The sequence below is a fragment of the Sebastes fasciatus genome, chromosome 19 (genome assembly GCF_043250625.1).
Source record: "Sebastes fasciatus isolate fSebFas1 chromosome 19, fSebFas1.pri, whole genome shotgun sequence".
NCBI lineage: Eukaryota > Metazoa > Chordata > Actinopteri > Perciformes > Sebastidae > Sebastes > Sebastes fasciatus.
Genome location: NC_133813.1, coordinates 22,309,436 through 22,335,396, shown reverse-complemented (window position 1 = coordinate 22,335,396; position 25,961 = coordinate 22,309,436). Strand labels below are relative to the sequence as shown.

General features: G+C 39.1%; 2 protein-coding genes across 5 annotated transcripts in view; one reads left to right on the top strand and one right to left on the bottom strand.

Annotated features, from left to right (window-relative positions):
• Positions 1-3,491: 3,491 nt before the first annotated feature.
• Positions 3,492-24,983, bottom strand: glis3 (GLIS family zinc finger 3). 4 transcript variants are annotated; one of them, XR_012591669.1, is made up of 11 exons: positions 24,685-24,983; positions 23,570-24,046; positions 22,461-22,638; positions 21,252-22,374; positions 12,489-12,650; positions 12,275-12,385; positions 11,050-11,185; positions 9,543-9,615; positions 5,540-5,657; positions 4,863-5,027; positions 3,492-4,737 (listed from the first exon to the last, which is right to left on the bottom strand). XR_012591669.1 is itself a non-coding variant. In XM_074618096.1 (11 exons), exons 2-11 carry the CDS (start codon positions 23,958-23,960, stop codon positions 4,616-4,618), a joined length of 2,604 nt encoding a protein of 867 aa, XP_074474197.1. In that variant the 5' UTR covers positions 23,961-24,046; positions 24,685-24,982; the 3' UTR covers positions 3,492-4,615. The 4 variants fall into 4 exon arrangements, 3 of the variants coding, with proteins under 3 accessions (XP_074474197.1, XP_074474198.1, XP_074474199.1); XM_074618096.1 differs by having other exon boundaries at positions 5,540-5,682; positions 24,685-24,982; XM_074618097.1 differs by having other exon boundaries at positions 5,540-5,682; positions 22,461-22,635; positions 24,685-24,981.
• Positions 19,171-25,961, top strand: part of unc5cb (unc-5 netrin receptor Cb) — a 212,526-nt gene continuing 205,735 nt past the window's right edge. Inside the window, exon 1 of the mRNA XM_074618094.1 lies at positions 19,171-19,279. The gene's annotated coding sequence lies outside the window, so the exon portion shown is untranslated. The remainder of the gene's footprint in view (positions 19,280-25,961) is intronic.

The following is a 25,961-nucleotide window of genomic DNA, read 5'->3' as shown; positions in this document are numbered from 1 at the left end:
ACAAGCACAGAATGCAAACCATAACAACATGTGAGTGAAGAACAATAAAGCTAATTCACTGATTTTACAATCATGTACAATGTACAAACCTCACATGTGCAGAGCAGGTCCCAGAATTAAAAAAATACTGCATGAAACTGTTACTGATGATACTTTAGACAGTTGATCAGCAGTAAAGTGCTGTTTTTTAAGAGTGCATTATAGTTCAGTTTATAAATAGCCTATGAGCGTAATTTAACAGGTTTTCTTTTGTATTAACAGTAAAGCACTGTTTTTTTTAGCAATAACAGGTTAATACTGTTGAAATCCTGCTGTAAATTAACAGCAATTGTTTACAGTGCACGCTCTTTATAGTCTGATTTATCTGGAGTCTTTGAATAAAATCAAGGATGAATAACATGTTATGGAAATAAAGTCAGACATTTGTTTCAGTTATTCAAGATTCAAGATTCAAGATGTTTATTGTCACGCCGATTATACAGGTACAATCGTGTGACATGCTTTTTGCTGGGAAGCTCCATTAAAATAATAAGTTATATTACAATTATAAAAGGAAATATTTTGTACAAGGGCATATTAAGAACATATACATTAAGAACATATACATTATATACAGTATAAGATATATTTTTTTGTCATGGTTCTTTTGGGTGCAAAGATGTATGCCTATTCTCTAAACAATACAAATCTGCAATGCTGTGTTTAGCTTTTCCTCGTCTGATTATATTTTATTATATTATATCATATTATATTATATATATATTATATTTTATATTGTATTATCTTTTATATTTTTTATATTTATATTGCACTCATCTCTTTTTTTATTGTATTATCTTTTCATTATCACCCATGGGATTGTCAAAATCTAATTTCGTTGTTCTACACAATGACAATAAAAGGCTTGAATCTTGAATCTTGAATTATACCCCTAAGTTTTATAATTATTTATTTATTTATTTATTTATTTCAGACATCTATATCAAATAAAAAAAAAAATAATACACTGAACCCTGATCCACGACCCCTCATAATGTGGTATATAGGCTAATCATTTATGGAATGACTTTATACTGTCATAATTACAATTAGACTTATAGAGATGGTGATTAATTGTTATGATTGTGCGATTTCTAAGGTGATTTAATTTCCTGCTGCAATGATATAGCATATGCTTGTATTGTGGGATTCTGAGGATGCCAAGTTTATCTAAGTTTTGGCTAAAGAGAGGGCAAGGTATATGGTAAGATATGGTATCATATGTTTGACATTTGCATTATAAGCCTGTCATCACCACAAAGAGTGCAAATTTGTTCCTAAAGCAGCTGTGTTAAAGCCGTTCTGGTCTTTGTCTCAGCCTCAGCAACATCTGGGTGTTGCCTTTTTCATTTGTCATAATCCAGAAATGAAGAAATCAGATATGTTTCTCTTGACATTCATTTTTTTTTTTATTTTTCAAAATTAAACGCAACTGATAAAAACAATGGTTTACCTCTGTAAGAGATATTTAGTTTGTTTGATAAAAAGGAGGTCGATACCACCTAGTGGTTGCATTTAAATTAATAGGAAAAGGAAGACAGGAAGGAACACGTGACCTCTTCCGCCCCTATCCTAATTAACCAAACCAAGCCAGGTGTGTGTGTGTGTGTGGAAACCGGAAGACGGCAAACTAGTAGTTTCTCACGGTTTTCTCAACCGTAATATAAACGTGAACGTAACATAAGAAACCCGAAATATATTGATTTATTTGGTTATATTCGTTTAGTTTGTTTTTGTGGCGGGATTTGTTTGCTTTCTTTTGTTTATTTTGAGTTTAGTTTGTTTGCTTTCAGTCACCTGACCCGTCATCATGCGTCACAACCAACCAAGAGCCTGCAAGTTCATCAAGCCACCAAACATGAGTCAAACAAATAACCCTGTACTGTATATGTCTGTACGCAGGGTCTCAAATTAATTTTTTTCTTCACTGTGGCAGGTCACTGAACATTTCTACTAGCCACACAATTGTTTTGTCTGCCACTTCTGAAATCTATGTAGCACGCTTTAGGTTTTTAAACACTAAGACTGTGTATTGGAAGGTGGTCATGATACAGGGGTTACAATTCAATTTATACTGTGAGCAAGGCAATATATTGAGATTTGAAAAAAAATCAAATTTTAGGAAAACTGTCGTAGTATAAAGAACACACCACCATATGCATAAAATCTGAGTGAATTTTTTTTAATTACTTTTTTATGCAATCAGAATAGTAGGATCTGCATTTGATTTTATCACAGAGGACGCATATCTTTGCAAATAAAATAAAGTATTGACTGAGTTCATCTTTGCTTGTAAACTATTAATTAGAAATCAATACACGTTTTTTTGAGAATCTAGACCATATCACACAACATAATATTTTAATACTCTATCTTGATATTTTCTTCCAACCCTATTAAACACTGAGTGAGTGGTAATAGACAGTAGAAATATGTAACCCTGACTATTTTTAATTTAGGAATTGCTTTTTGAAAATAATATGTCAAGGACAACCTATCTGCCATGGTGGCAGGTGACCGGACATTTTTACCTGCCACAGCCAACATTTACCCTGTATTTGGCCAGTGGCAGGTGCTAATTTAATTTCCTGTCTGTATACGTGTCTACCATGGCTATTAGATTTAGAAAGTCACTACATTAGCCCACCACTCAAATACATACCCACCTCCAGTGTTTACAAAAGAAATAGGCCATGATCCATTTGCCTTCATTCTGATATAATCCTCATACACCCTCATTTGTCTAAACATTTCTTATTTCTCAGAATTGAGAGCTGAGCAAATCACACAAAATTTGACCCATATGAAAACCAGACTAATATTTTCCCACCTTGTGTGGAAGAATATAGTGAAGAGGTAAAACTCCCTTAAAATGAATGCTGGCTGAATGGTAGCCTATCATTAACCTGTGACAGCTTCATCAGAGTGTTTTGTGTGAATTTGTAACCAAACATGTGCACACAGGCAGCCTCTGGTATTCACCATACCAGATGGCTGGGTAGGCCAAGGGTGACTATATCCATTCTCCTGTGCTGTGTACTTATTGACCATCATGTTGCATTTTCCCATTACTGTCCTATACTTTGTTACTGGAAAGTTAACCCCGCCTAATGAACGTGTCTTTTCTACCTGAACAATTAAAATATACTTAGTTAAATGTATTCCTATTGCATACAGAGCTTAACCAACCACCTGTGTCCACTGCGCAGCACTTTTTTTTGGTTAGCAGTACTAAACAGATGCTTTTTGGAAAAGCTGTTGTTGTTGCTAGGCAACTACAGAAACCCCCGTCTGAAGCATGACACTCTTTTGCTTAAAGAATTATTTTTCAACTAAAATAGTTTGTCCTTTCAGTTTCAAACGAGAACAAATTAAATTAGCCACCACGAACTGAGTTTGGTGCGTCTTCATCATATCACTGAGATACAGGTTATGTGACAGATCAAACGGAAGGGTACAAATGATTTACTTCTTTTTATTGATCCAAATATGTTCAAAAGTTAAAACACCACAGCAGCGTTTTTTGCATATTTTGGCCCATTTACTACAAATCATGTATATTTTACATTACTGCTGATCATGATGTGTTTTGAATAGTTTTTTTAACCTCCTGATCATTTCACTACACTATACAAATCTAAAATTTGCCTTTGTGTAGGGTGGGCTAATCTATGGTGATCATCATGTCTTCTTTTTTACTTCTAGTTGAATTATTGGTTGCATGGTTATGCAGCTAAAGTGTAAACTGGAATCGAAAAACTCTATAATAATAATGTAACTGTAAAATAAAAGCAGCTAACCACTGATAGTTTACACTTTTAAAGTCTCCACAAGTTCATTTTCATACCATATGGAAATGAACTGAAATTAATGCTGTATAAAGCAGGTTAAAAAATGTACAGCACTACATGCCATGCTTTCTTAAAGGGCCAACTACAAAGTGAAGTGTAATGAATTTGCAGTAAATAAACTAAAACATGCAAAATCACTGGTATGGTCACCAACAAAAATCTGCCTCTCGATCTATAGGTACAGGAGCGATCGTAGCACAGTACTATACTCAAACAATAGGTTATGTCTATTAACATTACAGTGAAATGGTGAGGCTGTCTTGTTACTATAGTTACAAAGGCATGTTTCTAAGAAAAACCCTCCCTTTGCATACTTTGCTTTGATTGCAGTGTTGAATATTGTGCAAAAATGGCACCAGAAAACTACCTGAAGTATTTACTATATTAACATTGTTATATATAGAAACTGAAAAAGTAAACATTATAAAATCCTGTAGGCTCAGTCGTTAGTATACATTGATTATGGAGGCAGAAGAGTGTTGAGTCAAATAGTACATTTATAGAGATTTAAGTCGAAGAGAGAAAAGAACTTGCGCTGAGAAGAGTCGATTCCTTCAAGACCCAGGGAGCAGCATCTTGGATTGTTTTATCAATCAATCAATCAATCAATCAATCAAATATCCTTTTATTTTGCTAAAGTTGTGGCGCCATCTAAAGTGTTCTTTCTATCGAATTGAATGGAACAGGGACACAAAATAGTGCAAAGGAACAAAACCCGAGTAATATCATCCCTCCGTGTAGACGCAGGAGATCTGGCTTGTGCAGTGGTCCACTGCGCTGAAGAAATCCCCTCCATGCAGTTCTAGATTATGATCCACATCCTGCGCTTGACTGTGGACATCAAATCCTGCATATACACACACACACACACAAATACACAGATGCATGTATGCACACAGCGAGAGTTGTGAAATCCGATGGCAATAAAGTGCTCATCTTTAGGTAATTTAGTTTAGACTGTATTTTCATTACCTGTAATGCAGGAAAGAGCTGCTTGTGAGGTGGCCACCCCATTGGGATTATTGACAGCCGGAGCGAGGCTGTCACCAAAGGCATCGACTTGCATCAGGTGACTCGAGCAGGTCTGTGCTGTGATCCCACCGTATCGTGGAGGAGAATATATCTGCCCTGAGAGCTCTACGGGGGGAAAATGAGAATTCTCTTTTATCCACATTGTAAAGAACAACTCAATTAAAGTCACATTTTTTATTTATAAGTTATATATTCCAATAGAAAAGTAACACTAGGCCTGAAACAGTCGTTTCAAACCATCTTTATCTCAGCAGTTAAACCTAAACTGTGCGTTTCTGAACACCTTGTCAACATCACGGTGGCTGTCAAGTCTGCGGGGAAAATAGGTGATATCTATTTAAAGGCACATAGAGTGGAGCTGCCTGATTTTTTCCTTAACTAGAAAAATCACCAGCCACCTGCTACACATCATAAAGATATACGGCACCATTAATGTGCATGTGAGAAAATCAGTTCAAACAGATTGTCAAAGCACCCAGACGTTTGCTAATGGGCTCTTCACATGTGAAACTTGAACTATAAACTCCTTTTCAGAAGAAGCTCCCCTTCTGCACAACTGTATTGACATCTATTTGACAAACCTTAAGAACACACTGATGATACACCTCTGAGTATACCTGGATCTGCCAGATCAGGCAGCTGGCAGGGCTGCTTCAGATCTCCGTTGTTCTGCAGGGATGTCCCGTGGGGAGGATGTGGGAGGCAGGTGGGAGAGCACCGGTCCCCGGGTAGGAGCTGGTGAGGGGAGGGATCAACAAACCTGAAATATTTCAGACTGAATTTAATACTCTTTCTTATGGAATTAAGAAAAAAGAACAATATATGTTTTTATTATTTAAAAGAACGAATCAATTATTACTTATTTGCATTCTGTGGACAATGCAGAAATATCCGTGTACAGTAATGATTTCCAAAACAATGCAATTAAGAATGTAGATAATTTTGTTGATTGTATGTAATATTTTAAATATAAAAATATTAGCGAAATATTTCTCACATATTAAAAATGATTACCCTTTGAATGAAATCAGGGATTACTGTATAAGCCTGTCACAATATCTGGTTTTCACTACACAATTATCGTGGCCAAAATAATTCACAATCACAATATCAACCCAATATCTATAGAAATTAATAATAATAATTATAGTGCTAAGTTAAATTCATGTTTAACTTTGTTTATTGTGCGTTTTGTCCCTTTTTCGGTAAAAGAGTTACACTCAAAATATGAGTGTGGAGGTGGAGAGAGAGTCTGTAACCATAACTGTATCTAAAATGATTTATTGATGCTGGATTATTTACACAATATTATCATATGTGTATTATTAACATGATATCAATATATAATTTTTTCAATATCACGGTTTTTACAAGGGCTACAGGTGTTACCTTAGTTGTGCACGTCATCTATACTATATGATTCAGTGTATGGTGTTTTCTTTAAGAAATAAGTAAGACAATATTATGCAGTTATATAAAATGTTATAAATAGTATAAAGATGTAATGACATCAAGTTATGTAAAAACATCACTATCACAGGCTATCGTTTTCTATTTATAAAACCACTTCCTGTAGATGTTAAGAGCTAAAGAAATGAAAAACATCCTTTAACCATACTTCAATTAGAATTAATAGGCAAACATTGCACTTTAACAAACAACTGTATTTGTCCACTTCCACATTTGCCCCACTTTTCACACAAAGGCACGATAACTATTGGCAAATAAAGCATTAATCCATCATGCGGTAATGACAAGGTGACAGTTTCACACAGTCTGCGTTAATTTGACTCAGTCTTCGGCAACCATGGCGCATGAGATCCACCTGTCATCACCTGCGATTTTCCTCAGGCAATCCTTTACTTGCTTGAATGATGCAGATGATATGCACAACATGGCATGTATTTGAAATAACCACTGAAAAAAAAAGCAGAAAGCTCCCTCTTTCAACTTTTTCATCTTTTCTATATCTATGTGATGAGGTCAGAATCACAGCTTTAATGGATTCCTCGGCCTCACTTCCTCAGCATGGTGCACAGCTGATTTAACCCTTAGTTTTCTGCACAGCATAATTCAGGTACAATCCATGTAGGATATTTTTTTGCTCCGAGTTTAAATTTAAAAGCATTTGTGCGGCGCAGCGTATTGCTGCCACGCCAGAAAAGGAAAAACAGATCAGTATCACGTTATAATGTGAAAAGCTTATTGTTATAACAAGATATTTTCATGTTTTAACGACATACAAACTCCTTCTTGTACACTCGTTCTTGTTATAACGTGACAAGTATCTCGTAATAACATGAAAATATCACGTGAAAAAATACGTTCTGGCGTGGCAGCAGTACGCTGCCGTAGTATTGCTATTTGAAATAAAATATATAGTTTCTGCACAGTACTGAAAAAAAGGCACCGTCTAAGGTGTTTCACTCATCGAGTTCATGACCACAAGATTGATTCTCTGTTCTTGGCAATTGATATAAGAAGCAACAGAGGCACTCTAGGGGCACTTTATGATGTATTGCAGTCTCTACTCTATTCACTATGGCCTGTGCAACACAAGCTCCTCCAGAGCTTTTCCCAACACAATAGTACAACGTTTTTAGATAATGGATCAAGACTCAGCTTTTGCATTTAGCGTAATCGGCTAAAATAGGAAAACTTGTTTAACTTCATTGAAAGTCTGTGATGTAAAGGGTTGTATAGGAGTTCATTGTTACAACATTAAGAAAATCAAGGATATTACTTTCAGATCCGTGTAACTCATTGTTAAATAGAGAGGATTAAACTAGTAAATGTAAATATTGTTCAGTGGCCATGGGAGCTGACACCCCTGCTGTTAGGTTTGGCTCAGTAACACATTTGCATGTCTACTTGCCAATAAAAAGAAGACTAAGGGAGCTAACAATATGCAAGAACTAAATGGGAACTGAAAAGGAATCCCTGAAAAGTGTACAGAAAATGGCAACAATGATTTTACAATCGATTTAACATCTAAAAAAAAGCAATTACAGCATCTCTCTTCTCCCACTGAACCTTAAATGGTATTTTTTAGATTTTATGTTTCACTTATTGAATTCCTCAGCCGCTCTTGTCGGTGACTATAGCATCCATTAATACCAGCGGTCAAGACCAATGAGCCAAGGCAAGGTCTGCTTTCGCTGGCCAATTGTCTGCCCAGAACCCTGCGGTGAATGCTTCGGCCTACTGCTGATACGAGAACAATCCCAACCAGTGAGGAGCCATGAGCATCTGGCTGCTCAGAGCGACAGAAATACTTTATCACATGCTTTGAAGTTTGTAGATGAAGGGATGTTTTCCTATGGATTGACTAGGGAAATGTGTTGCTGGCTATCCTTAACCTGTAAAGAATCTCGCCAGCCACAGCACCAACAAAACCCCAACTCTTTAGACGCTTTTATCAGGGTACAAAATAGTGCTTTCTTTTAAACTGATTATTCTAATTATGAGCTTATAGTCTTGAAGCCATGGCAACCAATGTTTATGAGTTGATTGTTTCAGATCATCAAAAGGGAGAAAAAAAAGATGTGTGAAGCATTTAAATCAGTCATGGTTAAAGTCTTAACTGTGCCAATGGGAATAGAAAATCCAAAGAAAATACCAGTTGGCTAACGGCTACAAATGTTGTTGCTGCATGGTTATATTCCACAGTATTTCAAAAAGATTCATGAGAAAGAGCTTCGTCTTTTTTTGCTTATAAATGGGTATGTGCATGTTTTTAGTGACTTTTCCCCCTAAAATGTAGTTGGAGTTCCTGTTCCATTATGTATGTATACATACATCTTTTAACTTAAATGGATAGTTCGGTGTTTTGTAGTGGGGTTGTATGAGATACTTATCTATAGTCAGTGTATTACATACAGTAGATGACGGTCGGCACGGCCCCAGTTTGGAGAAACAGACAGGAGTTACCACACAGGACCAAAGCAGCGTACTGCTGTGGACGGGGCCGGCAGCAAAACGTATTTTAGCCGCCTAAAAGAAAGGCTCACCTAAAAAAAATCAATACGAGTTTAAGTGTACGCTATATTGAGAATATTTTCATCTCTTTACCTTGCCGTCAGACAGCTGTTTCTGACGAGGAACTGAAGCCGTTGTATCCATCTATGCTCTCACCAAAGCCGCCATACTCCATTGAAAAAAACTGCTGGTCTACCGCTGCTAATCGATGGAGGCAGCGGTAGACCAGCAACTCTCATGTTCTACGAGGTAAAATTACAGTTTTTTTTCAATGGAGTCTGGTGGCTTTGGTGAGAGCATAGATGACAGCAACATAGACTGTATAGCTGTCACACGGCAAGGTAAACCAGTGAAAATATTCTAAATATAGCGTACACTTAAACTGATTTTTATTAGTTGGGCTTTTCTTTTAGGTGGCTAAAATACGTTTTGCTGCTGGCCCCGTCCACAGCAGTACATTGCTTTGCTTCCATGTGGTAACTCCAAACCAGGGGTGTGCTGATCGTCATCTGCTGTAGGTAATACACTGACTATGGATAAGTACTTCATACAACCCCAGTTCAAAACACCCCAACTATCCCCTTTCAATATAAAATCGTCAAACCTGACTTAATGACACACAAACAAAAACAAACCCAGTACCTGTAATTATCTTGTAAGGAGCATAACAGAGCCAGGTGAGGATCGCTGGAGGAGTCTGGTCCCAGCAGAGCAGCTGAGGAACAGGGATGACAGACACTTCAGGGCTGTCCACCACAGCCTAAATCTAACGGATAAACCTATTATGTGCACATGGTTGCAGGGGGATAATATGCTTTAAAAGTATCTAGCTTTCAAATCAAACATATTAAAGCTGCAGTAGGTACATTTGAGCAGATGTGATAAAAAAAGTATTTTTTTTATAAAACTGTTACTATATCCTGATAGATGATCTGGAAAAAATCATGTTCCTCTCTGTCCTCCTAATGCTCCTAATGGCATTTGCAAGATTTCCCAGCGCCGAAGGAAAACAACCAATCAGAGAAGAGGAATCTCTTGAGCAGCTGAGGATCACTGCTGGTGAAACGTGTGACCTCCGATCAAACTGCCAATCTAGGCAGTGCTTATCAAATATGAATTAATATTCTGTTACTGTGATGCCTATTTCTCGCCTCAAATGTTTTCGGAAACATCTTCTAATGTACTGTTTAGCTGTCAAATGAGAAAGTGTGCTCCCGCTGGTGGGCGTTGCTTGGTATTGGCTCGACTGTTTTCAACATGACGACCGGGTCTCATGGTGCCTTCAAATGAAACTCCTGAGCTTGAGTTTACAACATGGGAAGTCTTGTCCACGATGTGGTGTCAAGTATGGCGTTCAACTGGTTAAATCGTGAGAACATTGCTGCTATGTAGCGGCAATATTAACGTTACTGTCGGCGTCTAGAAGCCAAAGAGGCTAACAGTTAGTAAGCTAGCAAGTGGGTAACATAATGCAGTAAATGCAAAGGCATAATGACAGAGGAAAAAGATGAGGCCATTGGGAATATCAGCATTTTCCTCACATATTATAAAATTACGAAGAAAAACAATATACGGCTAAAATTGCAATATATTCACTTATTATGTCCCGAGAAATGATACTTCCAACGTCAACAAACACATCACAACTCTCAAACTCTGAGCTTTCAGAAGCTTTCCACTTACGAGGTCGTGAATTCATATGGACTGTTCTCGTGAACACGATAAACACGACCCCATTTGAAGGCACCAACAAACTTTCTCATTTTACAGCTAAACAGAAAACTAAATTATTTCTGATATGTTTCTCCTCAAATGTTTTCAGAAACATTAATAAATAGGCATTGCAGTAACAAGAATTTGACAGTTTGATTGGAGTTCAGCAGTTTAGCAAGCAGTGATTGACAGCTGCCCAGAGACTGCTCGGCTCCAGCTCGGCTCTGACGGTTGTTTTCGTTTGGGCATGGTTAAAACTTGCAAATGCCATTAGGAACGCTAGGATGAGGTAGAGGAACATGATTCTTTTCACAGATCTGTCTCCTGCACTACTGTCAGGATATAGTAACAGTTTTATAAAAATAACTTTTTTTATCATATTTGCTCAAAGTTCCCGACCGCAGCTTTAATGCAAAGAGGTGGGGCTAAGACGTACCAGAATATGACTCGTGGGATGCACAAGGGGAAGAGTTCAAGTCTGTCCTCGCCAGAGGAGAAAGGCTTGGTTGTAGAGGGTGTATGGTTAAACAGTCTGTCAGCGTGTCCTGAGTCCCATCAGCAGTGGATTTCATCTAGAGACATGGCACATGGAGCATAAACACAATTGTTTTTTCATAATTCTAACTGTAGTAATACTGTAATAGTAAACTACAATATTTCTTCCGTGACTCACAATGAATAGAGCGTCTTGTTCCTTTTTACTTTGATGTTGTGCACTGTATATTTTTAGATGTATATAATGGCTATAGCAGAATAAATGCCAGCCAAGTAGCATCAAACAATATGAAAATCTTAAGGATAATAGCTTTGAAGCACGTTTGCTACCATCAGAACCCTTTGCAGAAAAGACAAGAAACGGCTTATGGATGCTTATGAGGGTTGTTATACAGTGTGTAAGTTAGGATTTTGCTGCAGTCTTGGTAAGAAATCAATATAACAAGCACTCCATCTTGAGAAGCATCCGTGAAATGAGTTACTACAGACATTTATTTGAGTTTTAGATGAAAGAAGTCGAGCATGTGGGAGACTTTGTAAGGTGTCACTTTTTTTAGTAACTACCCACCTTCTTTGTGTGTATCTATGGTGACATCAACCTCAGTAAGAGCTAAAGAGCATGGAACTCACACACATGCAACAATCTGAACGGCAACGCTGTCGTGCCATAATGTGTAACTTTGAAATGGAAAATAAAGGAGGCGAATACACGTCAAAGACGTGACAAACCACATAATTATGTGTTTTTGTGCAACCGAGCTCTGTTAGTGTGAGCGTAAGTGGATGTTTTTTTCACCTGACTGCGTGCACACAGAGATGCAAGTTAAAGTAAATTACATTTTTTTCTGAGAACAGTAAAGCCGCAGTGTTTAACAGAGTGGTATGGAGAGCACATCACAGTTAGAGAGTATAATGCTCAATACTTTCAGCTAATTAGGACAAATGGATTGACATGACATGTTACTGTAGCTTTTCTTTTGTTTATGGTTAATGTTGAAGTGACGCAGTCATCACTAATGAGATTTGTCTTTTACAAATCCAGTTTAGTCCAGTTTTCATACATGGCCATTGAGTTGCGTACTTGGTGTAACTTTACATTCTGGAGAACAACAGTGCTTGGAAAAACTTGCGAATTGTGTTCACAGCATGCACCGTGTAGTCTTTACCTTCTTCCGTAACTGGCGTTCTTTAGTAGAGTGGGATTTCACGTGTTTCCTCAAGGAGCTGGGGTCAGTATAACGCTTTGCACAGCCAGGCACCTGGCACGTATACGGTTTCTGTACAACCACAGACATAATGTAGGACTCCACATAGAGGCAAGCACAGGCACACATACACAAGCTTTGAAATGATATGCATTTGTGCGAGGCTGCCACTCACTGTGTCCAGGTGTGTACGCTGGTGCTTCGCTCTGTCACTTGAGTTGCTGAAGGCCTTGAGGCATCCGGGGTGCTGACATAGGTAGGGTTTCTCCCCCGTGTGGCTGCGCAGGTGGATCTTCAGGTTTTCTAGCCGAGAGAAAGCCTTCTTGCAGCCCTCGAACTGTAAACGCATATAAACACAGTGAAAGTTGTCCATTGGGTTGCAACGGATGTATTTCTACTACATTTAAAAACAACCCCGTGGGTCATTTAAAGTCATTACTGTTTTTGGCTGTTGGCTCCGTCCAGTGCAATATTCAATACACAAGCATCTCCCACCTGATGTTACACACATACCTGGAAGTATGAGCTTATGAGCTGTAAGTCGTTGCAGACAAAGGCCTGCTGACCTCAGTGTGTGGGAGGGAGTGAAAGAGGAAATATAGAAAAAATGATTGCCATTTACTCCTAACTGACACTCGCTCACTGCAGCTATGAAGCAGCCTGAGAGGGGTAAACATTTGGGAAAGACAGACAGGTGCATTTTAGTTTTATGGCAAGTTTATCTAGTCACAGTTGCAACTCCTGGCTATAAATTGTAGTGAGCAGACTCTATTGTATAGCTCGTCTCTATATGCTTGATTATTATACAACCACATTAGTCAAATACCACTACTCTGCAATTATCTTGTGAATTTATAGTTATAATTTAAATGGCTGTGACATTATTATTATTATTATTATTTTTTTTTTTAAACACTTTTTGGATGTTGAAGATGCAATTAAAGCTTCAGTAGGCAACACGTTTTTGGCATCATTGGGCACAAATTCCATAATAACCTGTCAACATATTGTAATTCAAGTGTTCTGAGAGAAAACTAGACGTCTGCACCTCCTCATAGCTCTGTTTACAGGCTTTAAAAAAGAGTGAGTGCGTTCCTATTGGCTGTGCTCCGGCCATGTGGGTGGTGCTTGGTATTTCCTCGAGAGATATCAACATGGCTGTCGGGTCACAAACTTTCCCATTTTACAGCTTAACAGTACACTACAAGATGATTCTGAAAACGTTTGAGGCGAGAAATAGGCATTACAGTAACAGAATATTGATTCACATTTGATCAGCGCTGCCTAGTTTGACCGTTTGGTCGGAGTTCGCGAGTGATTGACAGCCAGCTCTCATTGACTGAAGCTAGACGCCAGATTCCAGATCAGCTGTGACTGCTAGTTGTCCTCCGGTCTGTGAAATCTTGCAGATGCCGTTAGGAGCACCGGAGGACACCAGAGGCACATGTTTTTTTTCAGGTTACTGTCGCGATATCGTTATCGATAAGTTTTATAAAAATATTTTTTTTTAATCATATTTTCTCCATTTCTATCCACTGCAGCTTTAACTGGAGAATATTGTGTGGATGTAACTTGGACACGCAGGATACAGAGCACATCACACTATGAGGAACAGATATCTACTTGACAAATATAACACTGATAATTCAAGCTATAGCTTAAAGCTGAAGTAGGCGAGATTTGAGCAAATATGATTAAAAAGTAATAATAAGTTATTTTTATAAAACGGTCACGATATCGTGACAGTAGTACATGAAACAGATAACCTGAAAAAAATCATGTGCCTCTGTGTCCTCTGGTGCTCCTAACGGCATCTGCAAGATTTCACAGACCGGAGGAAAACAAGCAGTAAGAGCTGATCTGAGGTCTGCTGTCCAGCTGCTGTCTATGAGAGCCGGCTGTCAATCACTCGCAAACTCCGACCAAACTAGGCAGCGCTGATCAAATATGAATCAATATTATGTTACGTTGATGCCTATTTCTCACCTCAAATGTTTTCAGAATTATCTTGTAGTGTACTGTTTAGCTGTAAAATGAGAAAGTTTGTGTCGAGGTAGCCATTGTGAATTCTCTTGAAGGAACGCCAAACGGTCACATGAGAGATTTTTTAAAGCCTGAAAACAGAGCCACCGTGCAGAAGTCTAGTTATCTCTCACCACATTTGAATTACAACATGCTGAAAGGTTATTATGGAATTTTTGCCCTGTGATGCCAAAAATATACTGCCTACTGCCACTTTAATGAGTCTGATGCACCCTTTTTTGAAGGAATCAGTTATGCTTAACTCCCTTAACAAGCACACTCTCTCTGTGCACAAGCCCGAAAATAACATACCCAAAATTAAATGGTTACTGCTCTTGAACCGTTTTGATTACAGTCATAATCTGGCCCTCTTCTGACAGATAAATTATTTAGAGTTTACCATCAATACGTGAATCGGAATTATATGAGACTCACCCAAATTTACGGAGGCACAAACATGGTAGAAATACATGGTTTATTCTCACCTATTGTCTTTTTTTCTGTTTTGTATGCACTCCTGTTCTAAAAGAAGGAACAGCTGTCACAGCGATATTGTTTACACACATCGAATCATGAGGCTTTATGCTTTCAAACGATGTATGCTTTGTCAAAATTGAGTTTTCATCTTTAAGGGTTTGCAAAATGAAAGTACCGTTTAAATCTTTAAAAAAAGTTATATTACTCGCCCACTCTTTCAAATATAATATTTCTTTCACACTTGACTCCAATATCATGTCTGAAGTAACACCTTTCTGATAGTTGTGTGTGTCACCAGCAGGGGTCAGTGTTTATACACACACCACTGTGTTGTCATTTGTGTTTTGAATCCTTCATCTTGCATCACCTTGACAGCGGCTGGTAGCTATCAATAACGAAACAAGTCACTTGTAGTAGACTATTCGTAATACATTTACAGCAACACTCAGACTGAAGAATGACTACATTATATATATATAACAGCATCAGACAGACCTTGCACTTGTACTACTTCTTGGGCTTCAGGAAAATACTAATACCAGTAATCCAAACCAACAAACAGCCCCATTTTTTGCAGTAGCGTGCAATCACAGTGACTTCACAGCTAAAATATGTCTGTCATGCAGGACTTTACTCTCCCTCTTCCTGTTCACAGGGGGGCTGGAATGTCCTTACTAAGCTTTATGGAGAAAACACACAGACCATGTCCAGTTTTGTTATTTTTTCTCTAAGACTAGATTCCTGACATACTGATACCTCTCAGTCATCACTGCCAAAGCCAAATCTGACCATTAATAGTTCACTAATAACATTCCTCTGCATTCTACATAGAAATACTTGCCTTTCAATACCACAACACAGCTATTTCCTTTCTATTCTCAAAAATCGTCCTGCTTCTGCAGTCAAACTTGAAAATAAAGGTCGCTTTTTTGCTAAACTTTGTTTGAAGGGAAGCAATTGTCACAATTTATTTGTTATGACAATTATGTTAAATGGATGCTGGTTGTATTCTGGAAATTTTATAAAAGCGTAAGATTGACCAGCACTGAATATGAAGAATTATTAACATTTTGTCAAAGCAAATAAACTGGAAACCAAACAAAACGGTTGCACAAAATGAGAAATGCTTCTCAAAACCCCATCCCACGCATTTCACTTGGGCACTCTTTCCAGTTCTGCTCTACTACAATAAATGCTCCTTCATAAGGGGACCAATCCTAAATATAGTTTAAAGAAAAATAATGAACAGCAGCTAGAAAAACAGCACCGACAGAGATAAATAAGTCTCAGAAGCAAAGTGGTCAGACAAGTGAGAACCAGCATAAAGCTAAAATACTGCCAAGTCTCCAGGTCTAGCCAGGGGTGGGTAACTGTGTAACTCTCTCTCTCTGTCTCATAAAGCGCTCATAAAGCGCGGAGGGCTTTTTAGTTTGTCGCGAGGGACGTTTGGGCTGAAAAGAAAGCAGCATGGCTCCTCGGTGTAGATCAGTGTTACAGCCAGCTCCTGACAGGTCCTGGCAGGTACTCATGCCCTGGCTGAACAATGACAGCAGCAGTCTGTGCCAGCAGAGTCTGTCCAATGCCCAGTCTTAGCCTGAGGTCAGTTCACTCTGGACTCCACTCTTCCCTGTTTCACAAGTGATATTTCTCCCCTCTCGGCTCTTTTTGTTTCACCTGTTTCCTTATACTGTATATTTTTAGCTTGTCAGCCCCTGTATCCAGTGGCTCGTACATTCCTGGAGGGGTGTTACATGAGAATAATAGTTTTGCCACAACTACTCAAAGTGTGGGACAAAGTGCTTAAGTGTTCACAAAGAAAATAAATCATATGAACCTTCAAACAATTAAAGTTACAGGTTGCATACATGCTTTTTAGTACGCCAAAACAGTACGTGAGATATTTTAGTATGTCGGAAACCTTAGTATGAAACCAATAGTACGCAAATTGCACACTATTTCCAGTGAAATATTACAGTACGCAAACGCTGGACACTACAGTGGCATAAATATTCCACAATGCAATGCGGTAGTGACGTCAACATTCATAACAGACAGCTTTTTAATTTAAGTGTAAGTATAAGATTTCAGTTTGCTAGGGGTAATATATATTTTAAATTAATTCAGACTTTGATTCTCACAAATCATGTTTTGGTCACATGAGGTTGGCACAGGTTACCATAGTTACGCGCCTCCAACCGGCAAGGAGACTCTCAGGAAGTGACGACGTAAATTACTAATCGGTGTGTCTGAAAAGATACATACTACTGTTTATTCACATAAAAGTATGTTGAACGATAGCACACATATTGAGTATGTAGTGCATAGTATGCAATTTCGGACACAGCCACAATCTCGAAGATCTCCGTTTCGTTCTCTTTGGCGGCATCTATGGTGATAAGCGGTAATTGCAGGGGTGTTTTTCGATCTCTTTTCCCAGAGATCCAAACAGTGTCACCTTTCCTGGGAATGTCGCCATAGACACCCAGTTTGTCATACTGCAAATGCAAGAGCTTTCATCAGTGGGCCATAGGCTTAATTCCCTTTGTGTTACGTCATTCGGTGATATAGTGACTTAACAGACATTTATTTAAATGAAAATCTTCGAGATTATTACTTTAAACGCACAGTGTTTGGAATTTAGTGGTGTGGTTGCAGATTGCAACCATCTGTTGTTCGCCTCACTCAGAGGCTATCCTTAACAACACTACTTTAGGAGCAACGGCAGTCAGACGGCGGCTCACGGTACCGCAGTTTCATAAGCGTTTCGGAGAACTAGGGTGGCCTTCAGGTAACACAAAAATGTGAAAGGCTCTCTCTAGAGCCAGTGTTTGGTTGGTCTGTTCTGGGCTACTGTAGAAACATGAAGGAGCAACATAGTGGACTTCGTGAAGAGGACCCGCTCCCTATGTAGATATGAAGGACCCATTCTAAGCTAAAGAAAACGTGATTCTTGTGATTACACACTAATGACAACATAGATATGAATATTATATTCCAGTTCTGCTAATAGATCCCCCAGAATGTTACACACTGTTCCTTTAAAACAACATAAGTAGCAAACTGTCAGTATTGATACCTAAATTTGACATAATGTGGGACTTTTCATATAACTAAGGAGGGAGTTCAGAGTTCTGGATCAATAAACAGATTTGTTTACCAATGCAAAATAATGACAGAAGCTAGTAAATGAGTGAAAGTGTATTCCAGATACTAAAGCATTATTTCCTGGTGCTGAAAAACAAGTTAGTTCCCTCCAAACAATTGTAAGGACAGCGCTCAAAATGTTGTCAAACCTGAAATTTAATCGGGTCTGCTTTCATAGCAAGGCTTGAATTACAAGCTGCTCATGTAGGGACATTTAGTGTATTAGCAAGGAACTATGGTTTTATTTTCACAGACATGCAAATGCACTGATTGATCACAGCATGAATAATACATACTGAAAGAAGATTAAGTCCATTTTGGCCAACTTTGCCAATAACTGATGCTCACTGGTAGCAATTATTGCTTTACTGATCAATATTCATTATATTTTGAATTAATTAAAAACACAATTTACTCATTAAACCTTAAATTAATCGAGCAATTATTTATTTATTATTTTATGTATTTTTTTATTTTTGCATTTCCATTTCTCCACTCATTGAGGAGCAGTTAGCAAAATGGTGATAGTAGAGAATTATATAAAAAAAGAGTCTAAAAATCATAATTAACGTGCTGACTCACAATGACTGTAGGAATCTCTTGTTTGGGTTTGAAGTTTACACTGTGTTTTTAAAACCTCATGTGTTTAAATCACAGTGACAGATGTAAACAGACTGGTGAGTCAAGGATATGTTAACAAACCGCTGCATCATCATTAAACAGATTGTGAGATGACAGGTACGAGCCTGGGCCTGCCCGAGATGTTCACTGTGTAACAAGAGCTACCTCATTGTTCTGCAGCAGGCTCGCACTTCATTTATCATGCATCAGTTTATTCACCTGCCAATCATTTCCTAAGAAAAACTGGGCGCTGCATCTTGGACGATTAAAGTGCTTTTAGCTTTTCTAACTGTTGTATTAGATTCAGAGTTCCTATATCTAGCATTTCCCACTTCTCAATCTCAGATGGAGTAGATGTAATCACATGCACATACTCATGCAAAGATGTAGAGTATAGAAAAAGCCTGCACCCTTGACATATTATTGTTCAGACTTGACCTGAAGAAAATCCACGCAGAATTAAAATGTCTCATTAAAGCGCAGGAAAGATAAGTCTAGTGTGCTAACCTTTTCTCTCTTGACCCAGCATTATCTTGTACTATAATTACTGTAACACAAACACAAGTGCCAATTTGTATCATTTCTGTTTTTGGCAATAGGTTGTGACCATGAATACTTTCTTCATTATTGAATGATTACATGGAACGCAGACCCATCCAACGTTTGCGGCCCCATGGCAACAGAGCGAGCTGCAACTAATAAGTGAGTATTTTGGTACAAAAGGTCGACTGCAGGTATGCATGCCGTTAATAATTGACTTGTTAAAAGCAGCGACTTGAAGCATGTTTGGTGAGTGGATTGTCAATTACTCATCTAAGTCTCCTGTATTTTCCCCGTGGGAGTGAGAAAAAAACAAAGAAGGGAGTTCAGAGTGGTTTACAATCCAGACATAGTTTTTAGCCATAGCTGCATGGCTCTATGGAATTGCAACGTCGGTCTGTCTGTTGGTTTGTTGGTTGGTTTGCCCACCACTTTGGTCCAGACTGAAATATCTCAACTACTGGATGGATTACCATGAAATTTGTTACAGACATTTATAGTCCCCACAGGATGAATCCTATCGATCCTCTGACATTTCTTCTAGCACCACCAGCAGGTTGACATTTTTAGCTTTCGGTGAAATATCTCAACAGATTATACACACTATTAGATGGATTGTCGTGAAATTGAGATGTCCATGGTCCCAACCGGATGAATTGTAATTACTTTGGTGATCCCCTGACTTTTCATATGACGCCACTTTTAGGTATTATTGTCCAATACTTTGGTTTATAGCCAAATACCTGCAAAGCTAATGATATTCCAATCAACCTCAGCTGTATTTGTTCATTAGCAAATGCTAACACAATAAGCTAACATAGTGAACATGGTAAACCTGCTCAGGCTGTTCTCATACACCGTTCGTAGCTCTACCTATGAAAAGTAATGCACTGTAATTTGTATATCCCACGAAATCGGTTCATATGTAATCCACGTAATCGCAAACCAGGAAGTACAAAGAGCAATAAACGTCACTTAAGGAGGAGGTCGTAGTGGATGGGTGGGTCAAAAAACACAGGACTGTCGCCTAGGAGACCGGTGTTCGTATCCAATGTGAAATCAGAAGTCAGTATTGATTTATTTGTCACGTAACATCTGTACTTAAGTTACGCCTCTTCTGGTCTTTTCCTAAACCTAAGTTGATTCCTGTGAAGACGGAAGTTTATTTTGAAAATACTGTATGAAACGAGCGGAAATCGACATGTTGCTGGACGTTCATAGGAATGAAGAAATGAGCAATAACTTTTCGGAATTTATACAAATTGTTGTATGAGGAAATGTTGCAAGACCTGCTTAATATCCGCATTAAAGCATCGTCTATGTGAGCATGTTTGCATGCCGACATTAGCATTTAGCTCAAAGTGCTGGTGTACCTCAGTACAGCTGTCGACTCTTTCTAATATTCTCACATCACATTTAAAACTAATACCCAAACTAAAGAGGCATCATTCAATTGCAACACATCTGAAATAGCTAGGTGGATCATTCATCTTGGACAAACAAAGCTACTAGTTCATCAATAATCCGGCTCGTGGATAAACGCCAACTCTTTGGCCACAGACCTGCAGACCTGCAGAGAGCCAGACCACGGGGCATCACCTTCCCAGAACGACGGCCAAGTTTGTCAGACGGTGGCCTGGCAAGCCCCCTGCTGCTGACAGGCCCAGTGGCTACTAGAGAGTCGTGGTGCCATGCCAGATCTAAAGTGCTAGGCATCCTTTGTGCTGGTTTAATAACTACATAATTGAGTTAACTCCCATGTCAATTATCACAGAGCTCCGCTAATTACCCCATGGCTAGAGTTAAGAGAAGAGAGAGAGAGGCCTTATTTTTGATCTAAACTTTGGCCATAAACACAGAGCACATGAAGGCATTTGCCTTTAAAAAAGCCTTTTTTCCTGCAGCCTGAGGCTTGAAAGCCTTCAACTGGATACTGTGGCTTTGAATGGAACATTGAGAATTGAACTCAGTGAGCCCCTGACATTCATCATGTTCCTGCTTTGACTGCATTCACTCATTCCTCTCACAAAAGAGCTGTGCTATATGTGTATTGTTGGGAGGGGAGATAGCATAAGGAATCTTCTTTCGAAGAGGCAGAGAAATAAAGTATGAAAGACACATCTGAATGGTGTACCGTGCACTTGTTGGGTTTCTCCCCTGAATGGACCCTCATGTGGATAAGAAGCTTGTATCGGGCGTTGAAGGGCTTGAAGCTGCGTGGACAGCCCACCCAATGGCATGTGAAGTCCTCGGCCTTCCGCTGGTCCACGTGAAGCTTTTCTATGTGCCTTACCAGCTCCTCCCTTTGGTCATAGACTGCACTACAGTCCAACCACCTGCAGCAGTGGGCCCCATAGTCCTCCAGCTCTCCTTCCTCTTCCTCCAGCATGGGCACCTGGGGTAGAAAGCTCACCCCGTGCCTGGGATAAACCATGGGGTCCTGAGAATGGGGCTTTATTTTACAGTGAAGTCTTGCGAGGTGGAAGTGCTGGTGTGAGTGATAGGGTGGTGGAGGCCCCTGCGGAGTAGCAGCCTCTTGGATAGTGGTCAATAGCGCCGGCTGTAACTGCGGAGGTGGCAGCAGGTTGTTGGCGGTTTGGCTGCAGCTCTCTGAGGTCTTCTCCAGTGACCCTCCTTCCTCTGGGAGGCACTGCTGGTCCACCACCATGTTGGCCATCTGGCTCTCCAGACCCCCTCCCTCTTCAAGCATCTGCATACGGCTATAATCTGTCTGTGGGGCCAGGGCCTGCGAAGAGTCTGGCGTGCTCTGGGGATGGGGGTAGTGGCGCGGGATGCAGCAGCCTCTCACGCCCAGGAAGTGACCGTAACCTTCTGACTGGACAGGCGAGAGTGTGAGGTGGGAGGATGGAGAGCTGCGGGAGCCGTTGATATAAGCCACAAGCGAATTAGGCGAGGTGCGTATGATGGAGTTGAAATCGGTACCCATGACATCCGACAAAGGCGACATGGAAAGTGCTCTCTTCTTTGCACGAGACTGTGCGGGGCTTGCGGCGTCGCCTGCGAAGAGGTACGAGGGCAAGGAGGCGGAGGTGCTAGTGCCACCCGACACGGTCGTACCGGACATGGCCGTGCCGTGAGGAAGGCTGAGCTGCTCGCCTCCCTCGGAGCACTGAGGCAGACCCAGCGGAGGAAGCACACGGTAGCCATACGACCAGTCATGTCTGCCACTAAACACCGACTGCGTTTCAAACAGACTAAGCGTAGTGGATGCCAGGGATTCTCTGGAATGTAAGGATCTGAAAGAGATTGTTGTTATCCACTTTAGTATCACTCTTAAGCTTTAGTGAGCTCATCATCACATACTGTTATTGATATTGCCCACCTGGCATCAGTGTGGGGAATCTGCATGCTGTGTGGATGTGATGGGGGATGTTGTGCTGCAGGCCCTGCAGTGTAGCGGTGGCCTGTGACCACGGTCATGGGACTGCTGGTCACTGTCAGGTTAGCAGCGGCTGGCTGACCAAATACTCCCATGGTAGGCCCCGACACAGAGCGACCTGCTGGACACAACATTCAATAAACCGAATATCCATATGGGAGATACCTCGTTAAAGTATATAGGTTTCAGTAGAGCAACAACTTTTATCCAAAGTGTTAACATAATGTTACACAACTATCTGGAAAAGACATTAACACACGCACATAAAACTCAAATGCATGACATTAATTCTGCTTTAACTAAGGTTTATACAGCAGATTGCGGAATTTCCCTCTCCAACCTAACACTTTCTGCTCTGTTAATCACTAATGAGCTTTTCACCTCCTTCCACTTTTCCTCTGTAGAAACTTTCAGGACAAGCTTTATGCTCGGTTAATTATCAATAAATAAGAACAAGACGTCTAGCAAGAAGACAGTGAGGTTGTGAAGAGCACGCTGAGAATAGGCGTAAGTATGAAGATTAGAGCTGGGCAATTTGATGATATAATCGTCCAAACAATATAAAAATGCCTGTCGTTTCTGTTTCTTTCTTTTCTCTCTATAATTTCACTTAAAACTGTTCATTTTGCACTCAAGTTCTTAAAATGAGAAAATACTCAGTACTTCTTTATTTGTCAAGTATTTAATTCACACAGGAGTATACACAAATCTGGCTTTGCCATGTGGTTATTTCATATAGACTATTTACTTATTGAATTACTAGAAAACATGCTATATCGTGATACATATCGTTATCATGATACGAAATGACCTATATCGTGATATAAGATTTTGGCCATATCGCCTCGCCCTAATGAAGATGCGAATAGTAAATCAGTTGTGGTTTTGAGTTGTATAAGGCTATAACATCACTCTGTCAGACTTATTATGTTATGGGACGTGTGCCCTGATATCTCAGTTAAAATGTAGATTCTATACTGCGGTATTAAAATACTGATCTATAGAGAGTAAAGTTCCACCTGTTTTTTGCTCACACATCCTTTGTTTTTTACCTTTGAAGCTGTTGTTGGAGGAGCAGCGTCCCGTCTGTATTGTCACTGTTTTGGTTGTAGGATGATGAGCAGGCACTTGCTGGTTTGGGGACACAGTTGAGATGTTTAGATGCTTCCCGTTGGTCAACACCTGTCTGCGGAGGCTCAGGGTCGGCAGGACGACATGGCCTTCGCTCTGATTTCCAGAAGGAGCAAAAGAGTGGACGGTTCCTCTTTTCACTTTCTCCACGCCCGAGGAGGGACCATGCGCATCGGACCATTGTGGGGAACACATGGGCATCCTGATGGACTGGTGGTGGGGCTGGTGTCCTCTGATCATGCTTAGTGACGGGGACACACTGCAGGGAGACACCAGGAGCTGACAACCCTTTCCACTCATGGCTGAAGTCATCAGAAGCGCATGAGGAAGTTGGTTCAAGTAGCTGCAGTTTGCAAAAGTTTGCTTTTACACAGGATATGATAATCCACAGCTCATACCTAGGAAATGATTCAAAAACAACAAAACATAAAACATAAAACATATATGGTCTCCAAATAAAGGGTTAAATTAAAACACCAAATGTAATATTAAACAAAGGATTACACAGTCTTTGTACTTTGAACCTGTAGAAAACCACTCAACCACAAACAACTGTGCACCATGTATTTTATACAAAATATATTTCATTTCAAAATGTATTTCGAACATGTAGAATACAAAACAAAATAAAATAAAAAATAAAGAAAAAGAATGATCATACCAACAAGTGGACAGTCAGAAACAAGTAGTATTTACATACAATGAAAAGCATAAGAAAAATAAATTGTCAACACTTGTATATAAATATTAACCGACATAAAAGCTTCTATTTTATTAAAATATCAGTTTTATATCTGAGAGTAAACATGTCTCAGCATCTTAAACACATAGGACACTTTTAAAGTTAAAGTTTAGGCTATAAAACTCTGTTTTGTTTTCACTTTAATTCATATAAACAGCAGCTAATCTATCTGGAATTTAATCTAAAAAAGTGTTTACAAGTGTGTCCCTCAAAAACAGTAAAAAAAAAATATATATATATATATATGACCTTTATTGTCAAGTTATCTCTGTAGTCATAGTCGCCTTCACTCACCTTTAGTGCTGTCGTCGCAGTGACATGTCAGGATGAATAGCTCCTTCAGTCCGCCGAGCTGTGGCTGTAATCCGGGTGACAGGAGATCAACCGGCGTGTTTCTCTCACAGTTTTAGTGATGTCTGTCTGTGCACTGAGCAGAGAAAGTGAAGTCTGAGTCTGAGTCTGAGGAGTCTCTCAGTCCCTCCTCACCTCACCTCACTCTGCTGCTTCCAGGAACTTCTTTTCTCTCACCGGTTTGGTTCACTTACTCCTTTGCCCTTGACTCGGCTGCTTTTGAGCGACGTCATTTTCAAACTGAGTTAACAGTAAATAATTAAAGATTTATTTTTTTGTTAGTTAGTTAGTTGAGGGTCTCCTTCTGGAGTTTGCGCGTGCGCATTTACGCGCCTATGTGAGCGCGAGTTCCACGATGATGCCACCATGAAAACATGTATTTCTTGCTCAGTTGCATATTGATATAGACTAGATAGGAATATTATTGATGGATTGGATTGTTAATTTAAATTTCTGGGGGAAAAAACCCCTAAACAAATCACGCCCTTATTTATTATTTATTTATTTATTTTAATATGATTTATTTTCCACTAAAATAACCTTTATCCTGCAGTTTTGACAGTAAAATGACATGTTCAACATGTTGCATATCTGTGTTGCTTATAGGCTGTGCAGTGATATAGATTAATGTGATGTACGTGATTAATTAAGTAAGTACAACTCTTTAAAATGCTGTTCTGAAATGGAGAATTTTTTTTTGCCAAAATTCTTTTAAATTTTTTTAAAATTTTGCTCAAAGTCTTTTTTATTGGTATTCTGTACAAAATCCAATAAATAATTGTATAAACAAATTATACCCCCACCCCCCACCCATCCCTATAACAATATTACTGCACCATTAAATAAGCAGAGTTAATTTCATAAACAATTACATATATACATATATTAAATCCGATAGCAACATAAATGAAACATACACCAAACAAAAACAAAAACAATAAAAAAAAGAAAATAAAAAAAAGAATAAAAAAAGGAAAGGACCAAAAAAAACCCCCAGAAAAATAAGTAAATTAAAATAATAATAATTAATAAATTAAAAGCCAAAATTATTTTAAATGCAATTATTTCAGCTCATAACAGACTGGGCCAAAATTTAAAATACAAAAAAAAACTTTAATTTCTCTTTTTGTATTTCTGTTGGTCTGATCAAGTTTATACTGGACAGTTGATCGTTGAACCTTGTGACTCTGTGTTGCATGAACCTGCTACCTGCTCTGAAC